Source organism: Stegodyphus dumicola, chromosome 1 (genome assembly GCF_044657685.1).
Source record: "Stegodyphus dumicola isolate Sdum_Otavi_A_Nest chromosome 1, ASM4465768v1".
Lineage (NCBI taxonomy): Eukaryota > Metazoa > Arthropoda > Arachnida > Araneae > Eresidae > Stegodyphus > Stegodyphus dumicola.
Window position 1 is genome coordinate 111,727,476 of NC_140768.1, and position 26,679 is coordinate 111,754,154.

At 31.6% G+C, this 26,679-nt stretch overlaps 1 protein-coding gene across 7 annotated transcripts in view; it reads right to left on the reverse strand.

Annotated features, from left to right (window-relative positions):
* Window positions 1–1,153: 1,153 nt before the first annotated feature.
* The window catches only part of Fbxl4 (F box and leucine-rich-repeat gene 4), a 123,767-nt gene continuing 98,241 nt past the window's right edge, over window positions 1,154–26,679 (reverse strand). For all 7 annotated transcript variants that reach the window (XM_085819444.1, XM_085819433.1, XM_085819437.1 and 4 more), the window contains 4 exons: window positions 26,041–26,148; window positions 15,520–15,606; window positions 11,337–11,441; window positions 1,154–1,413 (listed from right to left, as the gene is read on the reverse strand). In XM_085819444.1, coding sequence (XP_085675570.1) covers window positions 1,266–1,413; window positions 11,337–11,441; window positions 15,520–15,606; window positions 26,041–26,148 — 448 coding nt within the window. In that variant the 3' untranslated portion in view covers window positions 1,154–1,265. The remainder of the gene's footprint in view (window positions 1,414–11,336; window positions 11,442–15,519; window positions 15,607–26,040; window positions 26,149–26,679) is intronic.

The window sequence follows — 26,679 nt, forward strand, 5'->3', positions numbered from 1 at the left end:
TCATACTTCATTATTAGCCCCAAGATGTTTTAGTTATACTTAGAAAAAATATGTGTTATAATATATAAAATTGCATAATACAGTCAAAAGTCGTTAATCCGGACTCGTCGGGACTTCGGCGATTCTGGATTATAGATCATCAGTTTAAATCTCGTAAGATAGCATGCAGAAAATCTAAAATTAAAAATATGAAACCGTAATTTATGAAATAAAGTACAATTATGATCTAAAGGGTATCAAAATTTACAAAAAAAAAAAAAAAAAAAAAAAAAAAAAAACCCTTAATATTTATTTGTTTACTTTATTAAACATTTCTTTCAATGTAAGTTGTTTAAGTTGCTTCGTTTTATGTGATAATACTTTCTCTTTAATTCTATAAACAGACATAATTTCTTGTTCAATTACAAAGTTCCGCTATTCAAGTCCCGTTAATTGCTGTGCCGAGAATACCGACTAACTTGTCAATCGAAATTTTTTCGTTTTCACTAACCTCTCTGTCACATTCTTCATGTCTTTATCCATTTTTTGCAGCAATTCCACTTTTTGTTTGTTGGACATCGAAACATACATTCGTTTTGTAGATCCTTTGGAAGTTCCAGCATCGGAAATTCTACTTGACATAATCGAAAGTTCAAGTTTACTTTTATAAAATTGCTCTTAGAGTCTGCAAAAAATAATAAGCGGGATCCAATTCGAAGATTAAGGAACAACGCAATCATGAACATTAACTGAAATAGATAATTTTAGCTTAGATCGTCCGTTATACATTAAACGCGCAGGCGAAAACGTATTCTGCACTTGCGCACACGCATATGTGCAGTAGTCAAGGTCTTACGCGCACGCGTAAAACGCCTGTGCACATGTGCCAACGCGGCGCATGCGCAGAAAGTTTTTAGCTTTGAGGTCCGGATTATAGATCAATCCGGATTATGGGTGTCCGAATTAACGACTTTTGACTGTATATATAAAATAATCACACAGTAAATTGGGGGCTTTATATGATTATTTGTATTCTATTTTTGGGGTAGTTATTTGTTGATCCATCCTTGTATATCTAATAATTTCATGCAGCTTTTTATTTGATTCAAACGTGGTGTCATATTTAATATTAGAAAGATATGGAAATTACATGATTAAAATGAATCAAGTCAAAAAATCATAAAACTTTTAATATATATATATATATATATATATATATTTTTTTTTTTTTTTTACAATTTCAGTCAACAGACATTAAAAATTTAAAACATTTATTACAAAAATCTCTAGTCAAATAGCTTTGTATCAGGCGGAATACTGCATTTAATTTCAACATCAGGAAATGTTTCTTTTAACTCTGACATGGCTGATTTTACTGAAGTATTGCAATATGATACATCCAACAGCTTTAGCATCTTGCATGACTGCAATAAACTAAAAAAAAATTATAATTGAATTTTATAAAAATCACCTCTTAAATGTAGCTACTTCCAAAGATTTAATGAACTAAAACTAAATACAAGATTCAGAGCTTAAATTAGGATTTAACTATGATTCTTATTTTAAGAGTTTAACACAAATAAGGATCAACTGTTTTCTTCCCTGACATATTACCATACACTATTTTAAATTTACAGTAATGTTTTAAGGAAATAAATCCTATATAGGAAAAGAAAATAAAATTCAGTATATATTAAAAATTTAATAATCTGGCAAGTTCAGACCCTTTACAAAGATGAATTGTCGAAGTTGTCCAATTATCATATCAGGGTAGTCCCGTAATATCAATTTTGTAAACATAATTTGACCTACTATAAGAACACAAAATTTTAAGCAACACTCTACATACAGAAATTCTGAAAATGCATTTAATAACTGAAAACAGAAGATAAACTACAGAATATATATAATTAATTATTTTTAATCAATTAATATTCTTGAATTTACTTTATTGCTCTTGTATGAAGACTTAAATTTCACAATTATGCCCTGCAAATTCCACACTAGTGTTTAATGCTTAAGCAGCCCTATACAAAGCAATACTAATTAAACCTCTCTTTTGACACCAGTGGAGGTTTTCACACCTGGTCTTTGGCTTCATTCATAAAATTTCATCCTCAGTAAATCCGAATTCTTGATTACATAATAGAAATGTGACTAAACAGTTTTTCGAAAGAACACTTTAAATTGAGTTTAGCAGGTCAGAGTGGTTATTCATAGTACTTTCAATATTTTTTTCCCCTCAACACATTTTGCTATATAATTTTCAACTATAATGATGCCAAATGCTTCCATCTCATTTCCAAATGATATGCTTATAGTTTCCTAAGATAGCACTCATATCTGATTATCAGGTATGCCGAAATATTGGGTGACAGATTACTGGACTTTTAGTTCATATAAGCAAAATATATATAAAAGTGAATTTTTTAGTACTAAGGGAGAAAATAATCGAAAACTGAGTTAACAGAAATGAATTTACAGATTATCTTAATGGATAATAAGAAAGGAGATTTGACAATCTATTATGTTAAGGAATATTCTTTGATATCGCCAATAGATGGCATTAGAAGTCCATCTATTGGCTTACTTGACGCTTTCCCTTCTGAACACGTGACTTGAAATTTTATTCTTCTTGAAGGTAGAATTCGATGAACTATGCAATATAATTCGATTTAGATTCTTTGATGGAACTATTCAGATCTTGCTTTTTGAGCCTTAATATTCGATTCAGGCATTTTAGCCTACATAGTATATATGTAAATATTAAAATTAATTAAAATTTATGTAAAACCCTCCAGGCCATGTATCTCATTTTGGATTTTGAGTGATTTGAATTTGATCTAGAACTTTCGTTTCAAATGGTGCATCCGCAGGGAAAAGAATTTTATTAATTTGAAATTTTCTGTTTTTCACCTCTTGGATTAGCTTTGTAAGTGAAGACTGCTCACGGTAAGTCTCCTTTGATAATTTATTAAAATGGAACAGAAGACACTAAATAAGAATTGAGCACACATACGTGCTTCTGTAACTCAAATTATTAAAAATGCAGATGAGTATTTAAAAGAAGAAAAACAAGAAGAGTTAGAAAATTGTTTGGAATTGTTAAATAGTAAAGAAACGGAATTGCATGATTTAAATGAAAAAATACAAAATTTGATTGAAGATGAATCAAAACTGGAGTCAGATATTAACACTTCTATGGAATATAACGATTAAATAATAATATTGAAGTCTAAAATCAACCGTTACTTAAGGAAATACAATATTCAAAATTTCAATGCGAATTTAAATAATTCATCTACAGAAGTTGAAACCAAAACACAGACTGAAAGTAATGTGAAATTTCCCAAACTGTTAATTCACAAATTTTCTGGAGACTATAACGATTGGGTGACTTTTTGGAATTCATTCAAGGTCACTATTCATGACAATGTTACACTTTCAAAGATTGAAAAATTTAATTATTTGAAAACTTATTTATGTGGAAATGCAGCATCAGCCATAGAGGGTCTCACAATCTCAGAGGCTAATTATGACTCTGCTATAGACATTCTTAAAAACAGATTTGGTCAAAGTGACCTTATTATCAATAAACACATTTCTAATCTCTTAAATTTAAATTCCGTTCAAAGTTCAAGTGAAGTGGCAAAATTGCGAAAACTTTATGATACAATTAACGCTCAAGTCAGAAGCCTTTTTGCATTCAGTGTGAAACCAGAAACATATTCCAACATGTTTATTCCAATTTTGGTGAAAATTGTCCCGAAAGATATAACTTTAGAATTTCATCGTACAAATACTGAAAATCCTTCAACCTATGATTTAAACAAATTTGTAGACTTTCTCCGATTAGAAATAGAATTGCGAGAAAAGATAAATTTGTTATCCTTTCCACGCAAGTCAAAACCGGAAATGAAAGGTATTAACAGATATCCACTGACGCCGAAACATAAACAAACTGTCACCACACATGATTTTATGGCAGCCAGCCGCGTCATCAAATCGAAAGTGAATTTTTTGTTTTCAAAACCATGACTCAGAGTCCTGCTTATGCTTCACAGTTAATGAGAAGAGAGATATTTTGAAGAACCAAGCGCGGTGTTTTCTTTGCCTGGCCCCTAAGCACAAAATCTCACAATGCCGGCAACTTCAAACTAAAATTTATAAAATTTGTAGACATTCAGAAGCCATATGTTTTAAATCCAGTTCGATAGTTAAAAATACACCAAGTAATAAAAAGGATAGTATATCAATTTCGAGAAATGATACACAAACTAAGGAACAGAAAGAAGAAATTGTTTCGGCCGTTTCACATAGTGTAAATAACACAATTCTTTTACAGACTTACACGATAAAAGTTAAAACAGCTAAGGAAAAGGTGTTTGCCAGACTTCTCTTGGATAGTGGAAGTATGAAAAATTTTTGTGCTTGCAAGTTAGCGGACGAATTAAACCTCGAAGTCAAAGGAAAAGAAAAATTGTCTGTCTATTCTTTTGGGAATACCTCACCCATCCAAAAATTTATGACATAGTTAAATTAAATTTACAACATAGAGGTTCTCCCGATTCTAGAATAGAATTTGATTATTAGTAACTGATCATATATCAGGTACAGATATTCCTCCTCCTAAATCAGAAGAAATTAAGCAAAACAGACAATTAAAAAATTTGATGCTCGCAGATTTTCCCAATTGTAAAAAAACTCATTGCCATTCTAATTGGAGCAGATTATTATTACAACATAGTAATGGGACACATTAAATACTTAAGCAAAAGTCTTGTTGCAGTGGAAACTATTTTCGGCTGGTGCCTACATGGACGAAAAGGTGATGATTATGTCTCTTTAGCTTTCAATGTAGTTGTAGGGGAAGATTTAATTTCCAAACAAATAATAAAATTTTGTGACTTGGAAAACTCAGGACTTATTGATAAGAGGGAAAACTTTGATTCAACTGAAAACAAAGATGTTGAATACTTCGAATCAAATATAACATATGAAAATTCTCGCTACAAAGTTAGATTGCCTTGGAAACATGACACATCAAATCTAAATAATAATAGGGAAATTTCAGAACAAAGATTTTATCGACTTAGAAAACGATTTAATAAAGATCCTAATCTATTTTCCAAATACAGGAACGTATTAAGAGATCAGTTAAAAAAAATATTATTGAACCAGTAACAGAAATTTCAAATGAAGAGGATGTCGTGTTTTACTTACCACATAGGGAAGTGATACAGGAGGATCGAGCTACAAGTAAATTACGTATTGTTTATGATGCATCATCGCATGCCCCAGGATCCATTTCTTTAAATAACTGTCTACATGTTGGGCTAAATTTATACCCTGAAATATTCAAAGCATTGTTTTCAGTATAATCCAATAGCCTTCACCGCAGATATAAAACAGGTCTTTTTACAGATTCTCATACATGAAAAGGATCGGGACGCAACCAGGTTCCTGTTTTCCGAATTCTCTAATGATGAAAACATTTCTCCTGACATATATAGGTTAATTAGAGTTTTACTCGGAATGAATAGTAGTCAATTTCCATTAGCCGCTACCATTAAACATCATCTGAAGAAATATAATAAACTTTATCCTACAACGGTTCACTTTTTGGATGAGAACGTATATAGATGATGTGATTATAAACCAACCAATGATCAATGAAGTATTAACTATGAGTCTAGAATCTGTCCAAATATTTAAGGAAGCAAGCATGCAACTTCACAAATGGCATAGTAACTCAAGACAACTACATGAATTGTGGGTAAAGCAGGGTATCATTTCAGATGAAAATCCTGAAGATTTTAATAGAGAAAATTTTCCATTTAAGGTTTTAGGTATGGTATGGGATAATTCAAAGGATTTACTGTATTTTGATGTTCGAAACCTATTGTCTTTCACGTCTAAACCAAAAGAAATAAAACCATTTTTTCTAAAGTGTTGGGTCGGATATTCGATCCAATTGGAATTTTAAGACCTTTCACTGTTAGAATAAAGTGCTTAATACAGAAGATTTGGTCGTCCCAAATAGATTGGGATGTACCATTGCCTGGAGATTTGTCCTCAGAATGGAAAAGTAGTGTGAAGAGCTACCTCAAATGGCTGAATTCTCTATCACTCGTCACTTTGTCATGCCCTCGAACTTTAATGTCGAAAATCTCAAATTACATTGCTTCTCAGATGCAAGTGTCAAAGCCTATGGTACATTCGCATATTTACGTTTCACGACAGAAAATAAAGAAATCAAAATGGCCTTTGTCTCTTCTAAAAATAGGGTAGCCCCACTAAAACCCCTTATTTTACCGAGGTTAGAATTAATGGGAGCATTCTTATCAGTTAAGTTAGCAGCAATAGTCTGAAAGCACTGAAATTGAAAATTCCGAGCTATTTTTGGACAGACTCAACAATTACTTATTTTTAGATCCAAAAACAACCTGAAGCCTTCAAACCCTTTGTCAGGAATCATGTCAAAGAAATACAAAAATTGGGCTCACCTCAAGATTGGCATTATTGCACAGGTGCTAAATACAGAAGCCAGGTGCTTAATACAGAAGATCTTGTGTCTCGGGGAACAAAAATTTCCACCACGCAAGGTCCCCAGTGGCTTCAACTCCCTCACGAACTTTGGCCAAGATTAGATATTAAAGAAACAATAGATGAAAACAATCTGGAATACTGAAAGGGATCCAGTGATATACATCAACTTGAATGTACAATCGAAAAAAGTACAGATGATCTTTTCAACATATCAAAATATAGCAAATTAGAGAAGGTGTTGAAAGTCACTGCTTGGACAACAAAACGTTTCATTAGAAAATTAAAAAAAACTAGCGACATTCAAGGAACTCTCACAGCTGAAGAGTTACAAGAAGCAGAAACTTTCTGGATAAGATCAGATAAAAAGAAGTTTTTTGCCAAAGAATATAAATATCTCAAAGAAAGTAATTTGGTTGGAAAAAATTCTGAAGTTTTTTGCCAAAGAATATAAATATCTCAAAGAAGGTAATTTGGTTGGAAAAAATTCGCCTTTGTACAATTTTCTTCCTTACATTGATGAAAAGGAAATCATGAGGTTGAGAGGAAGATTGGAATTTTCTGACTTCTCACTAGATAACAAACATCCAATAATCCTACCTAAAAATTCCCGACTGACGATTCTAATTGTACGCAAAGAACATGAGAAGATAATGCATGGAGGAATTGCTGCAACTTTAGCTAAAGGCAGATCATGTTTCTGGATTCCTAAAGGATGCCAGTTAGTCAAAAATGCATTAAAAGGTTGTATGATTTGCCAAAAATATTTAGCTAAACCAGCAGACCACATGACACCACCCTTACCAAAGGATAGAATCCAAAAATCACTTCCATTTGCAGTCTGTGGAATTGATTTCGCCGGACCAGTTTACATAAAGAATTCTAAAGACACTCGAAAATCCTATATTGCTTTGTTCGTTTGTGCAGTAACCCGAGTTGTACACTTAGAACTTTTATCAGATATGTCAACAGAATCCTTTTTACTTGCATTTCGTAGATTTTTGAGCAGAAGAGGAAACTGTGCAATCATCTACTCTGACAACGCCAAGACCTTTAAGAGGACAAAGAAAGAACTTGAAAATTTTTCAAAAGTTTTAAAAGATGACAAAGAAAGAATCCATTCGAAATTTATAATCGAACGAGCTCCATGGTGGGGAGGGTTTTACAAGAGACTTGTCAGATATGTTAAAGAATGTTTAAGAAAAATCGTAGAAAAAGCATTGTTGACTTTCGAAGAAATGTCTACACTACTTGTTGAAGTGGAGTCAGTTCTTAATTCACGACCTCTAAGTTATGTCTATAATGACAATGACGAGCCACAACCCTTGACTCCAATGCACTTTCTAAACATTGGACAAACTGATTTGAAGTAGCCTTTGACTTTTGCTAGAATCATCGGTAGCGAAACGACAAGACAAACGCTGTTAAAAAGAAAGCTTTATAAAGAATTGCTGTTAAAACAGTTGTGGTGCAAATGGAAGCAACAATATTTATTAGATCTTAGAACTGCCAAAAACAAACTGTTATGGAAACTTGGTAGAATTATAAAAACTATTCCTGGACGTGATGGTAAAGTCTGAACATTCGAATTAAAAACTGATAACGGGACTTTAAAATGTACTGTTCAACATCTATATCCTCTTGAACTTAAAAAGATAATAATAATTGAACTTTAACGATTTTATGGTGCATTTTTCTTTTTCTTTTTTTTCTTAATAATGATTAAATTGAATATCATTAGTTAAGTTTGTTTAGTTAAGTTGAAAATATTTTAAAAAATTTAGTTCCTTTATTAGTTATAACATTTATTAATTGATACATGTTGTGTAACCTGTTTTGTAATTGAAGTGTTTAACTACCGTATTTGACGGTATATAAGACGCACCCTTATTTAGACGGCCACACACAAGGAAGAAAAGTTTCGATAGCGTGGTTTCTTTTAGTTCTCACGTTTTGTAAAAGCCAAATAAACAATTATTGAATGCAGTTACATCCATGTATAAGACTGTCTGATTCATGTATAAGACGGAGGTAACTTTTTTGAGACCAAATTTAGGAAAAAAAGTGCGTCTTATATGCTGTCAAATACGGTAATTAGAATTTTTTGTATTTTTATAGAATAGTGATTTATGTACTTGATTGTATGTATAACTGAGTTAGATGAACTCTTGTCAGAATTCAGGTGGGGAGTGTTTTAAGGAATATTCTTTGATATCGCCAAGAGATGGCATTAGGAGTCCATTTATTGGCTTACTTAACCTTTCCCCTTCTGAACACGTGACTTGAAAAAATATTCTTCTTCTTGAAGGTAGAATTTCGATGCACTATGCAATAGAATTCGATTTAGATTCTTTGATGGAACTATTCAGTTCTTGCTTTTCGAGCCTTAATATTCGATTCAGGCATTTTAGCCTACATTGTATATATGTAAATATCAAGTTTAATTACAATTTATGTAAAACTCTCCAGGCCATGCATCTCATTTTGGATTATGAGTGATTCGAATTTGATTTAGAATTTTCGTTACAATTAGCAATACTATGGTCTGCATTTTCCTATTTGCAATAAGCATTAATTAATGTGACCACGTTTGTCCAGAACTATTTTGATAGTACTACGTGATGAGAAAAATAGCCTTCAAAATATCAATAGAATTTAATTAATTTAATACATACATAACTAATACTCTTTATCTCAGCCTTCATAGAAAATTCACAAATTTCATCATGTTCTTCTTCAGAAAGTTTATCACATGATGTTTTTGGATTTGTTTCAGAAAATGACTAGCAGATGTATTCTGTCATTGATGCTGCAACTTGAATTTTTCAGATTTTTTGGCATAAAAAATATTTTGGCACAAAAAAGGAAGGTTTTCTTAATTCTGCTTAACCTTAAGTGCATGTGCACTTGGCAATTTTACATGAGCACGCGCACATCATATTTTTTACGACATCTGTTATTTTACCATTTTTTGGCACGAAAAACGGCAGACATGAGTGAATATTGATAATAAATTTTTAAGAAATAAAATATTAATCTTATTATTGCAAAATACAAATGATATCACATTCAAATATAAGTAAATTATTTTTAAGTTCTTATGTTAGTGAGAAGGAAATGCAATGATGTATTTCATTATAGAACATTTTAAATTTATTATTTAATAATTATATTTTAAAATCGAAACTAATTTTAATATTCATCAAAGGCAAGTATAAAGGAAAAAAAAAAAGGAAAACACCTTGGTAGGAAAAAAAGTAAGTTTAACATAACTTACTTCTGCAAGGAAATTTACTTCTTACTGGTTACAAAAACACACTTTAAATTAACTTTAATATTTTTATTTATTTCTAAAAAATAGAAAGAAAAGAAAATAAGGGATGGAAATCGCTATGTTCTCCCATCCAAAGGTTTCCCTGTCTTCATTTTCTTCATCAGATAATTCTTGAAGAATACGAGCAAAATCAGCTGGTTCCACATATCTTTTTTGCCATGAAAACTGATATAAAATTTACAGAACCAAATATATTCAAATTAAAATAATACACGGCAATTAATAACACAAAATTACAAAATATTTGAGAAAAAAGAATTTTCCAAATTTTCAACCACAAACACACGCGTGTCATAACTTTTACGGAAAAGCACAAATGCCCAGTAAAAAAAAAAAAAAAAAAAAAAAAAAAAAAAAAAAAAAAAAAAAAAAAGAAGAAGTCAAATGACTTCCTGTTGGCACATTCCATGATGTGGGGAAGGGTAGAAAGGAGGAATAGAAATGACATTCAGACGTCTCAGCTTCAATCTGTGCATTAAAAACTGAATTTGTTGTAAATTTTGCTCATATGCGCGTGCTGGAAGGTTAAGTATTCATTAATTCTGACCAATCCAATCAATCGTCTTAAAACTTAGAAAATAAGTTTCTTTCAGTCTCAAATCAAAACCAAGCTGCTTTCAGATTTTAATCCCTAACTTGGCGACATACTGTATTTTGACCTTATTTGGTGACTATTTTTTATTTCAGCTCAAAAATTTATTTTTCAGTACTTTGATATTCCGAAATGTTATCCACTCACCTATTTTAAAATTGTTAATCACAATAAGCAATGTATTTTATATGTTTTCATATACAATGGGTGGGACTTTGACAACTCAAAACCAATATCTGAATGGTAACATTAATAATGCTCACTTTAAGAGGTTTATATTGTGGTATATAACTGGATTTATATCTCATAATTACAAATACATTTGTTTTTATTTTTTCATGTTCTTTATATTTCTAACACAAAATAAATGAATAATAAGTCCAATTGCACTAAATATTATTTGTCTGTTTTCATTTAACTGCTTGCCTGATTATCCCGAGTTATCTCGGGTTCGTATATATTGCAGTTAATTATTATCCCGAGAAAACTCGGGTGAAGCAGAATTTGTTAGTACGATTTCTTTTATCACGGTTTTACTCGGTCTGGAGGAAATGAAAGGAAATATTTAGCTTTGATTGGCAGTTTGCCAAATTTTGTTGGTTGCACGGTTCTTTTGGAGGGACTGGTCGCGTGTTTCCCTATTGCATAGTATACGTTCAAAATTCAAAGAATTTTTAGATAAAACTAACGCTAATATAATCATGAATTTTGTATAATTTTCCTGTTGAAATTTGCATGATGCTTTAATATCTATCAGTAACAATCATACTTAGAACACAATTCAAACAATTTTTGAGAAAATATATTTACATTAGCTTTTAAATTTTAACTTTCATTTACATATGTATTAAACTAGAATATTATTTTACATAAAAATTTACATACATTCTTACAGCATCAACTGTAACTTCACTTAAGCCTAGGATGTCCAGTTGTTCAATAGCTTTACAATTGCAAGCTATGATATCTACATCATTATTTGAGATAGATCTAAAGTAATGTAAATGAAATATATTAATATTAGCAAAATGAAGTTTTAAATTTATGAGTTTAAATCATTGAAAATATGAAATAGTTTTATTCAGTTCTTAAATTTTTAGTAATACTAAGCCAACATTAATTTATATTAAAATACTTTGATACAATAACCAGATTACTGAATGATTCTTTCAGCTTTATCAATTTCATATAATAACCATCAATTCCATGGTATCAATGCTAAAATTCTATGCTCTCCAAACTGATATAAGCAAACATTTTCTAGATGAGCTAAATCAACAATACTTTCCTTTCCTCCTCCCTTTTTTTTAACTTTAAGACAAAGGCATGAAGGAGCATTACCAAATTCATTTTAATCCAAAATATTTATTTTGCAAGATTTTAAAGGTGAAAAAAACTTTGCTTGAAAAACAACAATGTGCACAGCAAAATTTTATGTAAAAATTCATGGCCTGTGAGTTAACTGTTTTAAATACAATTCCCAGAAATTAACCTGCATTGTAAACAATTTTAAGCAATAATTCACATTTCTTAAATAAATTAAATCATTTGATTAAAATTATAAATAATTTAAAATACTTAAGAATAAATATTTCATAAATAAGTATTTTAGACAGCATACTGAATCAAAATCTTCATAATCTCATTAATACAGTTTTTTCTCTTAATTTTTTATTTTCTGAGGCCAAAACAATTATAAAATAAGACATGGTTTTGAACTTTTTTTTAGTAACATTTTTAAATAAAACATAGTGTTTTTATCATGTATAAAAAAAAGGTATCAGGTTTTTAATACTGCATTCTTTTATTTCACAGCAAACTATTTTCAACAGAAATATATGCTTGGTTTCAACAAAAATTTTACCAATCAAGCTTTGTTTTATATTTTTTTAATCAATTTATAGATTTTTTTAACCTCTTCCTCTAACATTGAGAAATTACTGTTTTACCAAAAAAGCATATTTTATTGTTAATATTCACAAACATTTTGATGCTACATAGTTATTTCTAGAAATGAAGATATTTTCAGCAGTTTAATCAGAAATCTGGTTTTTATTATTATTATTAATTTTTTACTTTTATTTATAACATTTAGATGAATCAATTATTGCCAGAATTAAGAGATCTTCCACACTATGACCAAATTACATAAGCTGTGCTTGTAAACTTTTTTCGCATTTTCACTTTTCCTTTTATGTTATTTCCTATCATACGATATTTTTGAAATTTTCAGTTATATAATTTATTCATTAAATTGCATAACCGATGACAAAATTTGAGATGATTTAATTAGCTTTAGAGCAATCACAACTAAAACTTCAGATTATGAGAAATTATTCACAAGAAAAATAGTACTTCTTTCTTGAAAAGTTTCACCTTGACACTTAGTATTAAATTTTTACTGTCTAAACACCCTAAATGTTAAAAACAGATGTGATATTAAACAAATAAGAAAAAATATTTACAGATAGGTATAAGATTATTAAACATAAATAAATATTCATTTATGAAATGCCAGCCTGTTGGCCACTAGGTAATTAGACTGCATGCTCTCCAATATTTTTCCACCAGACAATTAAAATGAGATAATGCAGAGCATTTGTCAATGTGAGCAGCAGTCATGTCTTATCCAGTTAAATACAATATACACACAGAATGGTCGACAATACTAAAATAAATGGGCACAGAGACAGTTGTGTTCAGTCGACAGTCTAAAAGTGGACACCGCAGCTGCATGTGAAGTGTCTGGAACAAGATGGGAATTGGTGCCGAATACACTCTGGGATTTAGTACAGGAAGAGTGAGCAGACATTGTATGAAAGGAACTACTGAAGATTGAAAGGGCGAATTTCTGTTTGGCTTTTGAATTAGTTGTCCAGATGGTATAGTGGTTAGGGGAGCCTACTGCGGTACCGAAGTGCCCAGATAAGACATGGATGTTTGTAAATGTATAGTGTTCATGTGGCATGGGAGCACTCTAAATTTGCGGTGAACAGAAAGTCCTCTAGTGTGATTTGGGAGAGGGGTGGGAGACTCCGAAACTACCCCCCTAGAAAGATCTCCCTCAAAGCTGGGGTGGAAAAATAGAAGTCCAACCTATCTTTGGAGTAGGCTCTGGCAACCATTATTTCCATGTAATATGGACATGAGAACAGAAATTAAACTGCAACTTCTTTTTGCAAAAAGATCCGCTTTCTCATTTCCCTCAAACCACAATGGTGGGAGGGTACTCACTGGAAAGACACTTTACATTAAATTCTCTCAAATAGAGATATATACTGCTGGACATGAGGTGTATATCTCTACTTGAGAGAATTCAATGTAAAGTTTTATTTTCCTCATTAGATAATAAGCCTGAAGAGCAGATGTTGAAATGAACAGAATCACAGCCCTCTCACAGAAATTCTGGTGAATGGCAAGCTGCTAAAGAGTTATATAGATTAATTCCAGCTGACCACCAAAATGGGTCACAAAGTTTACATCTGGCATATAAAAACAAAAAAGTTCACAAAAAATATCAGCCTCAGCTCTTTTAGTAAAGTGCAGAAGGCAGGTACAGGTGCTAAGCCATTCATAAGTAGGATAGTGATTGCGGATATTTTCCACAGCAATCACATAAAATACTTCACGACAACAAAGACCTTTTTTATTTTCTGATTGAGGTCCAGTCTTGAATCAAGGTCCGTGTAGTTCAAGGGATTAACAAGAGATAATAATTCAATAAGTGTATTGTTAACTAAATAGAAACAGTCAATATAATGTAGACATTGGATACAACACCACTGGATAAATAAATATATGCAAACACATTTCTTTACATTTACATTCATTTATCTAGTCTCTTTTTCGCTTCACTCCATACATTCTATATGCGAAACTTTTTAAGGAATGAAAATTTTATACAAAGTTCCTAGAAATATCTCCAAGTCTTTATCTGTAAATAGCTAAGGCATGATTGATATTATATATAATTATATTTCATAGTTGGAAAGAAAAAGTTTTACAATTTTGTTTTCTATATGAAAAGAAATACATTGCAGATTTACTGCTACACAGCCTGGCACTATTTATATAGGTGAATCAGGTTTTGGCTTATACCTGATCAGTTGCTATCATGGTGTGTAGCATTGAGCATCATACATTTGCAATAAAGATGTATTTCAAGAATGGAAAATCTGTCTCCACCATATAGTAATTATTTCACTAGTGAAAATGTTCTGAAGGACAGACTTGTCTTTAAAAATGAAACCTTATGGTAGCTTTTGGAATGTGAAATCACCATTGAATGCTGGCACAGTGAGACAAGCCATTATAAGATTTCCTTGACAACTGGTCTGTAGACATGCTGCTGCTTGCTGATATGGAAATTTCTGATTGAAATTTCTGAAATTCACATAATTTTAGACTTGGACCTAAAGTGGTAACTTCACAAACAGACAGCTGTGCAGGAATTTACAGAAGGTAAGTGTGCTAACCAAGGTGCATCTATTGATGCTACCCTGCAAACTGTTGATATAACATTATAGTGTTCTACAATAAAGAAGTACATTTTCATTTGCAGGGCTGGGTGAACAGAGAACTACTGGGTTTTGATTAATCTTCAACAACTCCATGAACACACGAATAAAACTACATGAATAAAATTTATCAATTACATGAATAAAATTTACCATTACTACATAATTTTTATATTAAATCTGGCAATTTTTTTCTGCACACCTTGTATTTCCTTTGAGAAAGAGATTATTATTATTATTTTTTTTTTATCTAACAGTGCAGCAGTTAATGAATGTCCTCTTGAAATATTATGTCACTAGATTGTTTTACTGATGTGACTGATCTGTAATCAATGAATTAAATGATTGTTAAAATTATGCACTTAAAATGATGAGGGAAAACTATAGGTATCTAAACGTGCTCAGTTTAAGAAACCTGATAAGATAAAAGATTAAGATAAAAAGATAAAAGATTTTATTATCACAGTAAAAAAATAAACATTAATTTTCTTAAGATATTTTATAAAATATTAATTTTAGAACTAAAATAAAAACCTTATCCTATATCTTACCGTATTGCAGATAGACCAAGTTTCTTCACCTTTGTACAATTACTAAGTAGTTGCTGAATACAACCACAACTGGCTTCAATTAAGTAGCTAAAATTAATGTATATATTTTACTAGACACTTTTTTTTAAAAAAATTCTGATACATAGTATTCAATTTAAAGTTACATATAAACACTTTTCAATTATAACATACAAAAGCAACAAATATTCCAGCATCTTAAATATAAATTTCTCACTTATTTATGTATTCTTTTATAAATAATTGCATATAAGTTAATACAGAAATATCTTTTGTCAATTTAATGATTGCACTAGTCCCCAATGATGATTATAAAATATATTTGTACACTACATATTAAAAGAAAGCAATACTAAGGACTATATACTAAGAAAGAAATAATACCACAAACTAACTATCTGGGGGCTACTACTCAGAATAATTATCAATGATCTTCAATTTTTCTAAATTGAATAAAATTAATGAATTCAATCAACATCAACATATATGCAAGTTACTCATAAAACATAATATGCATGCTACTACATACATGCCACTAACAAGCAATTCCTTATGTGATTTTGAAACTAAGACTTCATTTGTTCTGTAACTTTATTAAATCAAAACCTAGATTTTTTAAGCAGGGATCTGGAATCAAAATGTTATGATTTCATGAAATTTGTTCTCAAGCAGAATTATGTTCCAGACTTTTGACTGTGTTTGTAGAACATATTGATAAAACTGCTAGGAAAAAGATTTTTTTTTTTCCAGTATGCATATAAAAAAAGACTTTTCCTAACCTTGTTCATATAAAAAGCAAACATCAAAATCAGATATACAGATCAAATAACAGAAGCACAGTGGCAAACTGCAAGAAAAAGGGCAAAACATGCCAAAACAAGAAATGTACATCTGTTGCAGCATCATCAAGGGATTGGTGAAATAAAAGATGTAAATACATCAGCCTGTTTTTCAATCAATAAAGACACAAGGTTTTAAGCGTAAAATAATCTTAGCAAAACAATCAAAGTAATTTTCTGTTTTAATTTCATTGGTTTATTTATTTATTTATTTAGATTTGTGTCTTTATTGGTTCAGAAACAGGCTGATTCATTTAGTTCTTTCATTGTACCATCCCCCTGATGACTATGCAGTCAAAGATGTAAATTTCTTACTTCATTTTTGTTTTTGGCATGTTTTACCCCTTTCTCTTTGCAATTTGCCACTGCGCTTCTGATTTTTGCATATGTTCATTCTGAAATGAATATGGGATGAATTTTAAACATTTTGTTTTTTAATTTATTTTGCATACTTACCACTATTTGTTGCTGCTTTCAGTGTGCAACTCGATTAGATTTTTTTGATACTTTACTTGTATTGGTGGTTTTTAATTTGCATTTTTTCATTATGCATTTTGGGGTCTGATTATTGGCTAGACACCCAGTTTAGAAAAATAAATTCTTTAATTAATCAAAATACATGCATGGCAATGAATAACAGGAATCTCAGCGATGTGTAAAACACGTACATGAACTTGTAAAAACAGAAGGCGGAAAGTTCTCTTTTGCAGTCGTGCAAAGATGATATTCTTATTGCGCATGCGCAAAGAGGAGAACTCGAAGTACTGAAGAAATGAAGGGGGGGAAGGTAGCCCCACACCATCTCCCGTCCCTAAAAAAAAAAAAAAAAAAAAAAAAAAAGAGGTAAAAAATTAGTCTTCACAAATCGTTTGGGGAAGTGGACACAACGCCCTGAACAAGTTTGATAATTTGCTTTTGTAAGAGCACTTTTGTCAGGTGGCTGTTCGTTTACTGGATAGGTTGGTTGCTGCAATGAGGCCTTATCTACATCAGTTAAACTAGGAGGTTCAGATACATTATCTGGGACTAAATAAGCAGGTTTTACTCTGTCAATAGACACAGTGATATTATGTCCTTGTTTAGATATGGTAAAAGTTTTATCACCATGTCGAAGTACTTTGTATGGACCAGTGTAAGGTGTATGCAAGGAGGGTTTTACCGCGTCTACACATAGAAAAACATGAGAACATTTATCTAAGTGTTTATACACAAAGACCTGTTTTTTTAGAGTGACTGGTAGTAGCAGTCGGGTGAAGTTGTTCCAGATTATCATTCAATTTTTTTAGGAAGTCACTCCTTGGAATGTTGCTGTCAGGAGGCATAAAGAATTGTCCTGGAAGACGCAAAGTTTGGCCATACACTAGTTTGGCTGGAGAGCAGTTAAGTTCCTCTTTGAAAGCAGTCCAAAGTCCCAAAACAGCTGAAGGCAATGCGATAGTCCAATGTACGGATGTGCGACACATTATGGATTGTTTGAGGGATCTGTGCCACCTTTCAATGATGCCGTTGACTTGTGGGTGATATGCGGTGGTGTGAGAAAGGTGAATACCAAAGTTCTTGGCTAGTTCTCGAAAGAGTTCACCAAGCACACCGAATCTTGAGATCCAGCCAGCATAAAGAGCAGTGGCGACGGTCTCTCGCCTGTATATCTTTCAATGGATATGCTTCAGGCCAGCGAGTATAACTATCAATGCATGTCAGACAGTAAGACATTCCTTGATATGATGGAAGAGGTCCAATCAAATCTGTATTGATATGAGAAAAACGTTCATCTGGAACTATAAAAGTAGTTAAAGGGGAGTGTACATGACGAGACACTTTAGATTTTTGACATTGTAGACAAGTTTTAGCGAAGTTCGTGACATCCTTTTTCATTCTGGGCCAGACAAATCGGTCTCTAATTAACTTCAGTGTTGCTTTAGGTCCAGGATGGGAAAGGTTATGCAGAGCTGAAAAGACAAGTTTTCTATGACTGTCTGGAACAAAAGGACGGATTTTACCATGTGAAATGTTGCAATACAGTTCTATACAACTCTCAGGCATTTTAAACTTCTTTAATTGCAGAACTGGATTTTCTTTGTCTAAAAAGGATTGGAGTACAGTGTCACTCTGCTGTGCTTTCGACATAGATTCACAGTTAATGGGAATGACATCAGCAACCATTTTGATGCAAGAAAGAGCATTGGCTGGTCTATTTTCTGCACCACTCACATATTGAATATCAGTAGTGAATTGGCTGATGAAATTAAGTTGATTAATTTGTCGAGGTGAGAACTTGTCATACTTTTGGAAAAATGCTTTTGTGAGTGGCTTATGATCTGTATATACTTTGTTGAAAGTAAGTATCTTCAAGCAGATACCTGAAGTATTTGATAAAGGCAAATATTGCTAACAGCTCTCGGTTATACGTACTGTACTTTTGTTCCATATCGCTCAATTTTCTGGAGAAAAAATCCTAATGGTTCCCATGTTTGAACATTGAGTTGTTGGACGCAAGCACCTATGGCTTTGTCTGATGCATCGCACATCAGAGCAATTTTCTTTTTTGGGTCTGGGTGGACTAAGTTTGTAGCTTGTGTCAGAAGCTGTTTACATGACTCAAAGGCTGAATCAGTGTCTATTGACCAATTTAAAGATGTTTTGTCACTTTTCTTACAACGTCCGAGCATACTATTTAAAGGAAGTTGAACTTTAACAGCATGATTTAAACATCTGCTATAGAAATTAAGAATTCCCCAAAAGCGTCTGAGTTCATTAACAGTTTTTGGGTTTGGAAAAATCTTGGATAACTTTAATTTTTTCTGGTAAAGAAATGATTCCATTTTTGTTGATAATATGACCTAAAAATTTTACGCATTCTGCAGCAAATGTGCATTTAGGAATGTTGACAGGCAAATTATGACTTTTTAATCTCTTAAAAACTTCTCCGATATGAAGTATATGTTCATCGAGAGATGATGAAGCAATCAAAATATCATCTATATAGACAAAACAGAAATTTAAATCTGACAGAATCTGATGGAGTAATCTCTGCATGGTTTGCACAGCATTAAGTAAGCCAAATATCATGTAGCTGAACTCAAATAATCCGAAAGGAGTAACTATTGCCGTTTTTGGTATGTTCTCTTTATTCATTGGTACCTGGTGATATGCCTTCTTGAGGTCTAATGTTGAAAAAACAGCTTTATTGCTCAAATTAGATATCTAATTGGATAATTATCTGGAACAGTGATTGAATTTAATTTATGGTAGTCCCCGCAAGGCCGCCAAGACCCAACCGGTTTTTTTACCATGTGGAGAGGACTACTCCAGGAGCCTTTTAGCCTTTTCCTTTAGAAGGGTTACAAATGCCTTTTTGCACTAATTAAGTGAATTCTGCTTTTGCAGCAGCCAATTTGTCAGGCGCTAGGCATCTAGCCTTAGCTGCTACTGGAGAACCTTTAGTTTCGATTACGTGTGTAATTCCAAGAGTATTGTTATCCAAAGGCTGTTTTAAAACAGAGAATCATATTTTTTAAGTAAATCATTAAACACATGTAACGGTTGTAAAACTATAATTTTGGGTACACTATCCCATGATATTTTGCTATCGGACTGAATGTTAGTCATGTTGTCAATTAATTTTTTGGATTTCAAATTAACAATAATACCATAATTACTTAAAAAGTCTACGCCTAAAATTTGTCACGAAACATTAGCAATAGGAAAAATTTGGCGTAGACCTATGTCTAAATTGACTAAATGTTTTCCATTATACATCAATTTTGGTACCATTTGCTGCAATTAAATTGAGCAATGATGTTGGTTTACATTGGTCTTGTGAAGAAAGTAGGAGGCAAAACAGACAATTCAGAGCCTGTGTCAACCAAAAAATGTGTTCTTAAAGATTTTTCATATACAAGGAGGTGAAAATTATTTTGGCCTATGACGTTCGTCGCCACTCATACTTGGCCGTTTAGTTTTCTGATTTAAAAGTGCAAGGTTTGTTGCATTTAACAGCTTTTCACCAAACTTGGTGTGGTACCAACACATGGATGTGTTTTTGGTTTGTTTATTCGCAGGCAAGGATCTAGATCTAGAATTAGAATGACCCCAGGAGTGAGATCGAAAACAAGAATACAATGTAAAAAGTTTATCTACTTTTTTATTTAAATCAGATATTTGTTTCTGTAAATTATCTAAAGCATCACTTGTATCAGTAGAATTAGTTACTTTCGATTTCACGTCCACTGCATGAAACTGAGCATGAGTTGTGATGTCAGAAATTCTGTCAGCCATAGCTGATAATTTTTAAAGTTCAATATCAAAAGAGGCCAATAAGGCTTGCATCTGGGCTGGAAGGCGTTGAAGCCACAATGATTTTAGTAATTCAGTTCCGACCAGAGCTCCCGCCAGTTCTTGCATTTGTCCGAGTAAAACAGATGGGCTTTTGTCGCTAAATCAATGTCTCTTAAAAGTTTTTAAAATTTTTGTTCTTTAGAATCAGAAAATACTTCAATGAATCCTTTTTTAAGAGTGTTATAAGCGTCAGTAACTGGAGGAGGATCAATTATATCACTTACCTGACTTAAGATGACAGTCTCGATGTGGCCTACCATTATATGGTATTTTGTGATATCGGTAGTTATCCCACTGTTAAAGAATTGGCTTTCAATCTGGTGAAACTAACTACTTGGATTATCTTTCCAAAACGGCGGTACTTTAACTGAGATTCTGTTGATTTAAAGTGCTTGCGTTGAAAGGATAGTATCGCCGTTAACAGACATGTTCGAACGATTAAAAACATGTTCTTCTTAATGCCGTAATCACCAATTTGGGGTCTGGTTAATGGCTAGACACTGAATTTAGAAAAATAAATTCTTTAATTAACTAAAATACATACACGGCAATAAATAAAAGGAATCTCAGCGATGAGTAAAATGCGTACGTGAACTTGTAAAAACAGAAGGCGAAAAGTTCTCTTTTGCAGTTACGCAGAGATGATATTGTTATTGCACATGCGCAGAGAGGAAAACTTGAAGTGCCGACGAAATGTGTGTGTGTGTGGGGGGGGGGAAGGTAGCCCCGCAACATATATGTGCGTAATAAAACAAAATTTAGATGTACTGATGAAGGAACACTAAGATGTAGAAATGCCAATGACAAAGCACACAGAAGGCATATTGAAGAAGAAGAATTCTGATTGCATAGAATATTAAAATGTTGAATTCGTAAAGACTAAAAAACTTCGCAGTTGAGGCAGATTAAATTTCATTTTTATTTAAACTAACATTAGTGGCCACAATTCACTTAATACTCTAACTGTGCTTATTTCCAGAAAATTTACATTGATAATGTTTTAAAAGAAAGAGAGCACAGCGAAATAGCTTCCAAGCAGCACACACGGTGAAGCTAAAGTGCGCAATTATCCAGTATGGAAGCTCATTACGTTCTCAAAAATTTGAGTTCAAATTTCAAACTAGCTAAGTCATCAGCATTATGCAAGCCATTTGATGCTGATTAATCTAAAAATGGCACAGTTCAGAAAAGTGTCTGCTACTTTTAGAATACAGAGAGCAAATATCCAAATTAAAAATAATGAGCTAAGATGCTATTATTAAATTAAATTACACAGCAGATTTACGCATTTTTCATCTTACACACACACACATATATATATGTAATGATATTAAAGCGTACTCGTGATGGCTGAGTGGTAGGGCAGGAGGAAGAAGTTGATACTAACTACGTTCAGCCAATTATCATCTTTATTTCCAAATTTCCAGGCACACTAGAATAATTCCTCATAGACAATATACTCTTTAATCATACAATTATGATAATTTCTTATAGACATTGGTTTTTTGAAAAAGAATGACACAAGCATTTTAAAGAAGCGAAGTGAGAAGATATTAGTATGTAGAAGCTAGCAGAATAATGATGTAATTAGCTCACCAGAGGTATTTATACATAAGTAGGTGTGATTCTAGAGACAAGCTATGATTGGTTTATATTAGTTTTAGTTGCCCTTCTCCAGGAGTGTTACATAACGTAGAAAGATCTCAAATTTGGGAGAACAAATGAAGTTAGGGAGAGATCACCAAATATAGAATGCTAATTTTGAGGTCACCAATTATTTTAAAATTGACCTATAGAAATAGATATCATATATTGCTATATCTTACATATATATATGAATGTATAAAGTACAAAGTCTTTAATCCAGACTCGTTGGGACTCCGGCGATTCCGGATTATAGATAATCAATTTAAATCTGGTAAGATTGCATGCAGAAATTATAAAATTAAAAATATGAAACTGTAATTTATGAAATAAAGAGCAATTATGATCTAAAGAGTATCAAAATTTACAAAAAAAAAAAAAAAAAAAAAAAAAAAGCTTAATATTTATTTGTTTACTTTATTAAACATTTCTTTCAATGTAAGTTGTTTAATTTAGAAAAATAGTTTTATGTGCTAATACTTTCTCTTTAATTCTATAAACAGACATAATTTCTTGTTCAGTTACAAAGTTCCGCTGTTCAAGTCCTGTAATTGCTGTGCCGAGAATACCGACTAAGTTGTCAATCGAACTTTTTTCGTTTTCAAAAACCTCTCTGTCACTTTCTTCATGTCTTTATCCATTTTTTTGCAGCAATTCCACTTTTTGTTTGATGGACATCGGAACATACTTTCGTTTTGTAGATCCTTTGAGATCTCTAGTATCAGAAATTCTATTTGACATAATCGAAAGTTCAAGTTTACTTTTATAAAATTGCTCTTACAGTCTGCAAAAAATAATAAGCTGGAAATAATTCGAAGATTAAGGAACAACGCAATCTGCAACATTACTGAAATAGATAATTAGATCATTTTAGTCTAGCTTATACCGTCCGTTATACATTAAACGTGTATGCGTAAAGGTATTATCCGTATGTGTAAAGGCATATGCGTAAACGCTATGCATGCGCAGAAAGTTTGTAGCTTTGAGGTCCGGATTATAGATCATTCTGGATTAATGATATCCGGATTAAAGACTTTGTACTGTATATATGTGTGTGTGATATTTTTCGTTAAAAAGTTTTATAATAATATTTTAAAAAATTTTTAAATATTTGTGTAATTGACTATAACTAAAGTTAAACCTCCCATAAACATACATTCCCAGGATCAAGGTTTTTGTCCATGTTCAGAGAATGTTCACCACATGACACTAACAGTATATTTTCTTATTTTGAGGGTCTGAGGATTTAAGAAGTGTCAACTAAAGTACAGTATCTTTTAATGCAAGTTTGAGTGTATCTTGTAAGCATGAAACTTTTCATTATTTCATTATACGTAAAAAGTAAAAAAATAATTGTTTTGAGTCTAGTATGATACACTTTATTTGAAAGAAGTCGTTGAATTAAGAACCAGTATACTGCATATCTAACTCAGTAAAACAGATTCCTACAACTTTAACATGATGGTAACATTTGCGTGTATCAGTTTACATTAATTTTACAGTTAAGCACATTAATTTTTTAAAGCTTAATATAAATACAAGTTTTTTTTAAACAGAAACTATCTTGAAATAAGGACTTATCTTTTATTCTCTATATTTTCATTATATATATATTAAAAAAAAACTTTAATATGTAACTGAAATAAAACAAATTTGATAATCATATGGAGTATTAAAAAAATTCTCATACTCTACAAAGCATTTAAAATGAAATCATTGGCATCATTCAATATGCTAAAAATAGAATTTGAATTATGATTTAATGTGTTATTCTGAGTAGACTTTCTGTAATTTACTCATATTTCTTCCTTAAGGAAAAAAAATCTCAATTAGAAAACTCAAGTGAACTCTATAAAGTTTTGCATTTTATTACAAATACAGATGCCAGCAACTCAATGGTACTAGTTTGTTTTAGAGTAACATATTTCTAAAATCCATACAAAATTTTAATGAAAAACATTATACTTAAGCTTAAACAAACAAAATGCAGTTTCTTTAGAAATTCTCAGATATTAATATACATGATGTAATTGAAAGGAATGTTTTCATGTAATTTGTATATATATTTTTTTCAGAAAATTAAGGAAAAATATATTAGGTGTGTAAGGAATCAAATGAAAATGAAAACTTCATTTTATGTTTTGGCAACTCTTGAATTTCTTGAATTTATAGTTTAATATTTCATAATGTACACAGAGAGATGTATGTATAGAGACAAAAGATAAATATAGCTAAGATAGATATCCTAAATTTGTAAGTGAAAGCTAGTGTTACAAACAAGAAAAAGACTGAGCTTATGAAGGAAAAGGAGTGTTTGCCTAAAACTAAAAATTTATATAAAATAAAATTTCTAAACATTAGAGAAGTTAGTAGCAAATAGAAACCTGAGAAATTTCCAAAATTGAAGGTAATCTTTAATAAAAAAATTAAATTCTGCCCCCCCCCAAAAAATGGAAAGCAAATTATAAGTGAAAATATAAAAATGCCATACATTTTCTATAGCCTGCATTCTTTTCAGCAGTACAGAAGCCTAAAAATACACTTAAACCAGGAAAGACTTCTGCTCATAGCTTGAAAACTTAAAGATGGAAATAACAAAAATTTTATCGAGAGATCAAAAACAAATTCCATGTAAAATCACAGATTACAGAAATTAATCTTTGACTGACATCATGCTGTATACCTTACTGTCAAGGGTTTTACCTTTTCCAGATACCCTTTGTGGGTAATACCATGGCAACGCTTATCAAGATGATGCAATGCTTATCTTTTTGTTAGTCAAACTGTGCTTTGTAATGCTGCTGATGGGCTCAGCAGGCACAGACCAACCCCCTTTTTGACATGTGTTGTTGAAGTAAATGCACTTTTCATCACAAGTGACAATCCAGTCCAGAATTTTGCCCTTGAGTGGATATTCGAGCAGATTAGAGCAGACCCAAAAATGTCTGTCCTTATCTGCTTGAGTCAGATTATGTGCCACCTAGTGATTGAACTTGTACATCAAGGTTTATGTGATGCATAGCAAGACTAATGGACATCGCGCTAATGTCTAACTCCTTAGCAAGCTCTCGAGTGGTTGCATACTGATCTTCTTCCAGAAGTTCTCACAGGCGGGCCTCATCAACATCAGTAGGCCGACCAGAGCGCTTTGCTTCATGAATATCATAGTCCTTGAGTTCTAAAGCAAGCCTCTCTCTTTCAAATGCCAAAAATCATATGAAAAATATGATTAAACATGCCAATGCAAACTGTTTGTGCAGATGATATTTGAGGTTGCGGGAAACTTTCGTTAAAACCCGATAAATTCAAATTTTTGCATGGCAATGATATAGCTAAATAAATAATATCCAATTAATTAATATCACTGACACATCATAAACACTTTTTAATACGAATGGAAGTAGTTTCATCTTAATCTTGTTAGAGCTTACTTTTCCATATTTAGAGGAAAAAATTAAATCAATAATTCATCAGTAAGTAAAGTTACATGGTACATTTAAAAATCTTAATTTATAAATATTATACATGTATGAGTATTTTAGCATCATTAAAAAATATTTCGAGCTGTTGACAAACCTTAATAAAGACATATGTTTCATAGCTCACATAATAGCTTACAATAAAAATGTACAGTAAAATCATTTTTACATAAATTATGATAATTAAAATAATAAAATCATACCACCAGCCCAAGTCAAGCTCTATTAAACCATTACAATGCTCTGCTATTTCTTTAACGCCTGCACAATTCAGTGAAGTAGCTCTCCACAAATCCAGAGTTTTGAGATTTCTACAATGAAATAGGAAAAATCTGTGATTATATAATTCACGCATCATGTATACTCTTTAAGAATATATCTAATAACAAATTACTTTTACTTTCATTTTTACATGCATTTAACTAACTTGATTTAAAATTAAAATTTCAGAATGAACTAACTGCATTACATTTTTTCATTTTCATGAGAAAAGAACCTTAGAAATGCCAAACTGAGTTAATTTCATACCAATTTTGTGATAAAATTTCAAATATTATTTTTATGAGAAAAGGCAAAATTTATAAACAAATTGTAAGATACGAGTACTGTAGCTTTTCAAGACATATAACTCTATCTTCATACCATATTTCCAAAGAGAAGTTTCTGTTCACACTGAGCATATGAACAATTGAGAATTTTTACCTTTCCATGTAGAGAGTTGGGTAAGAATGAACACATCAAATCTGATGCATCTTGCCAAATGTCCAATTAACACCGACACAGAATCTTTAATACTAAAGCATCTAGTAATATCCATCTACTGGATCAAACCCACCATACAA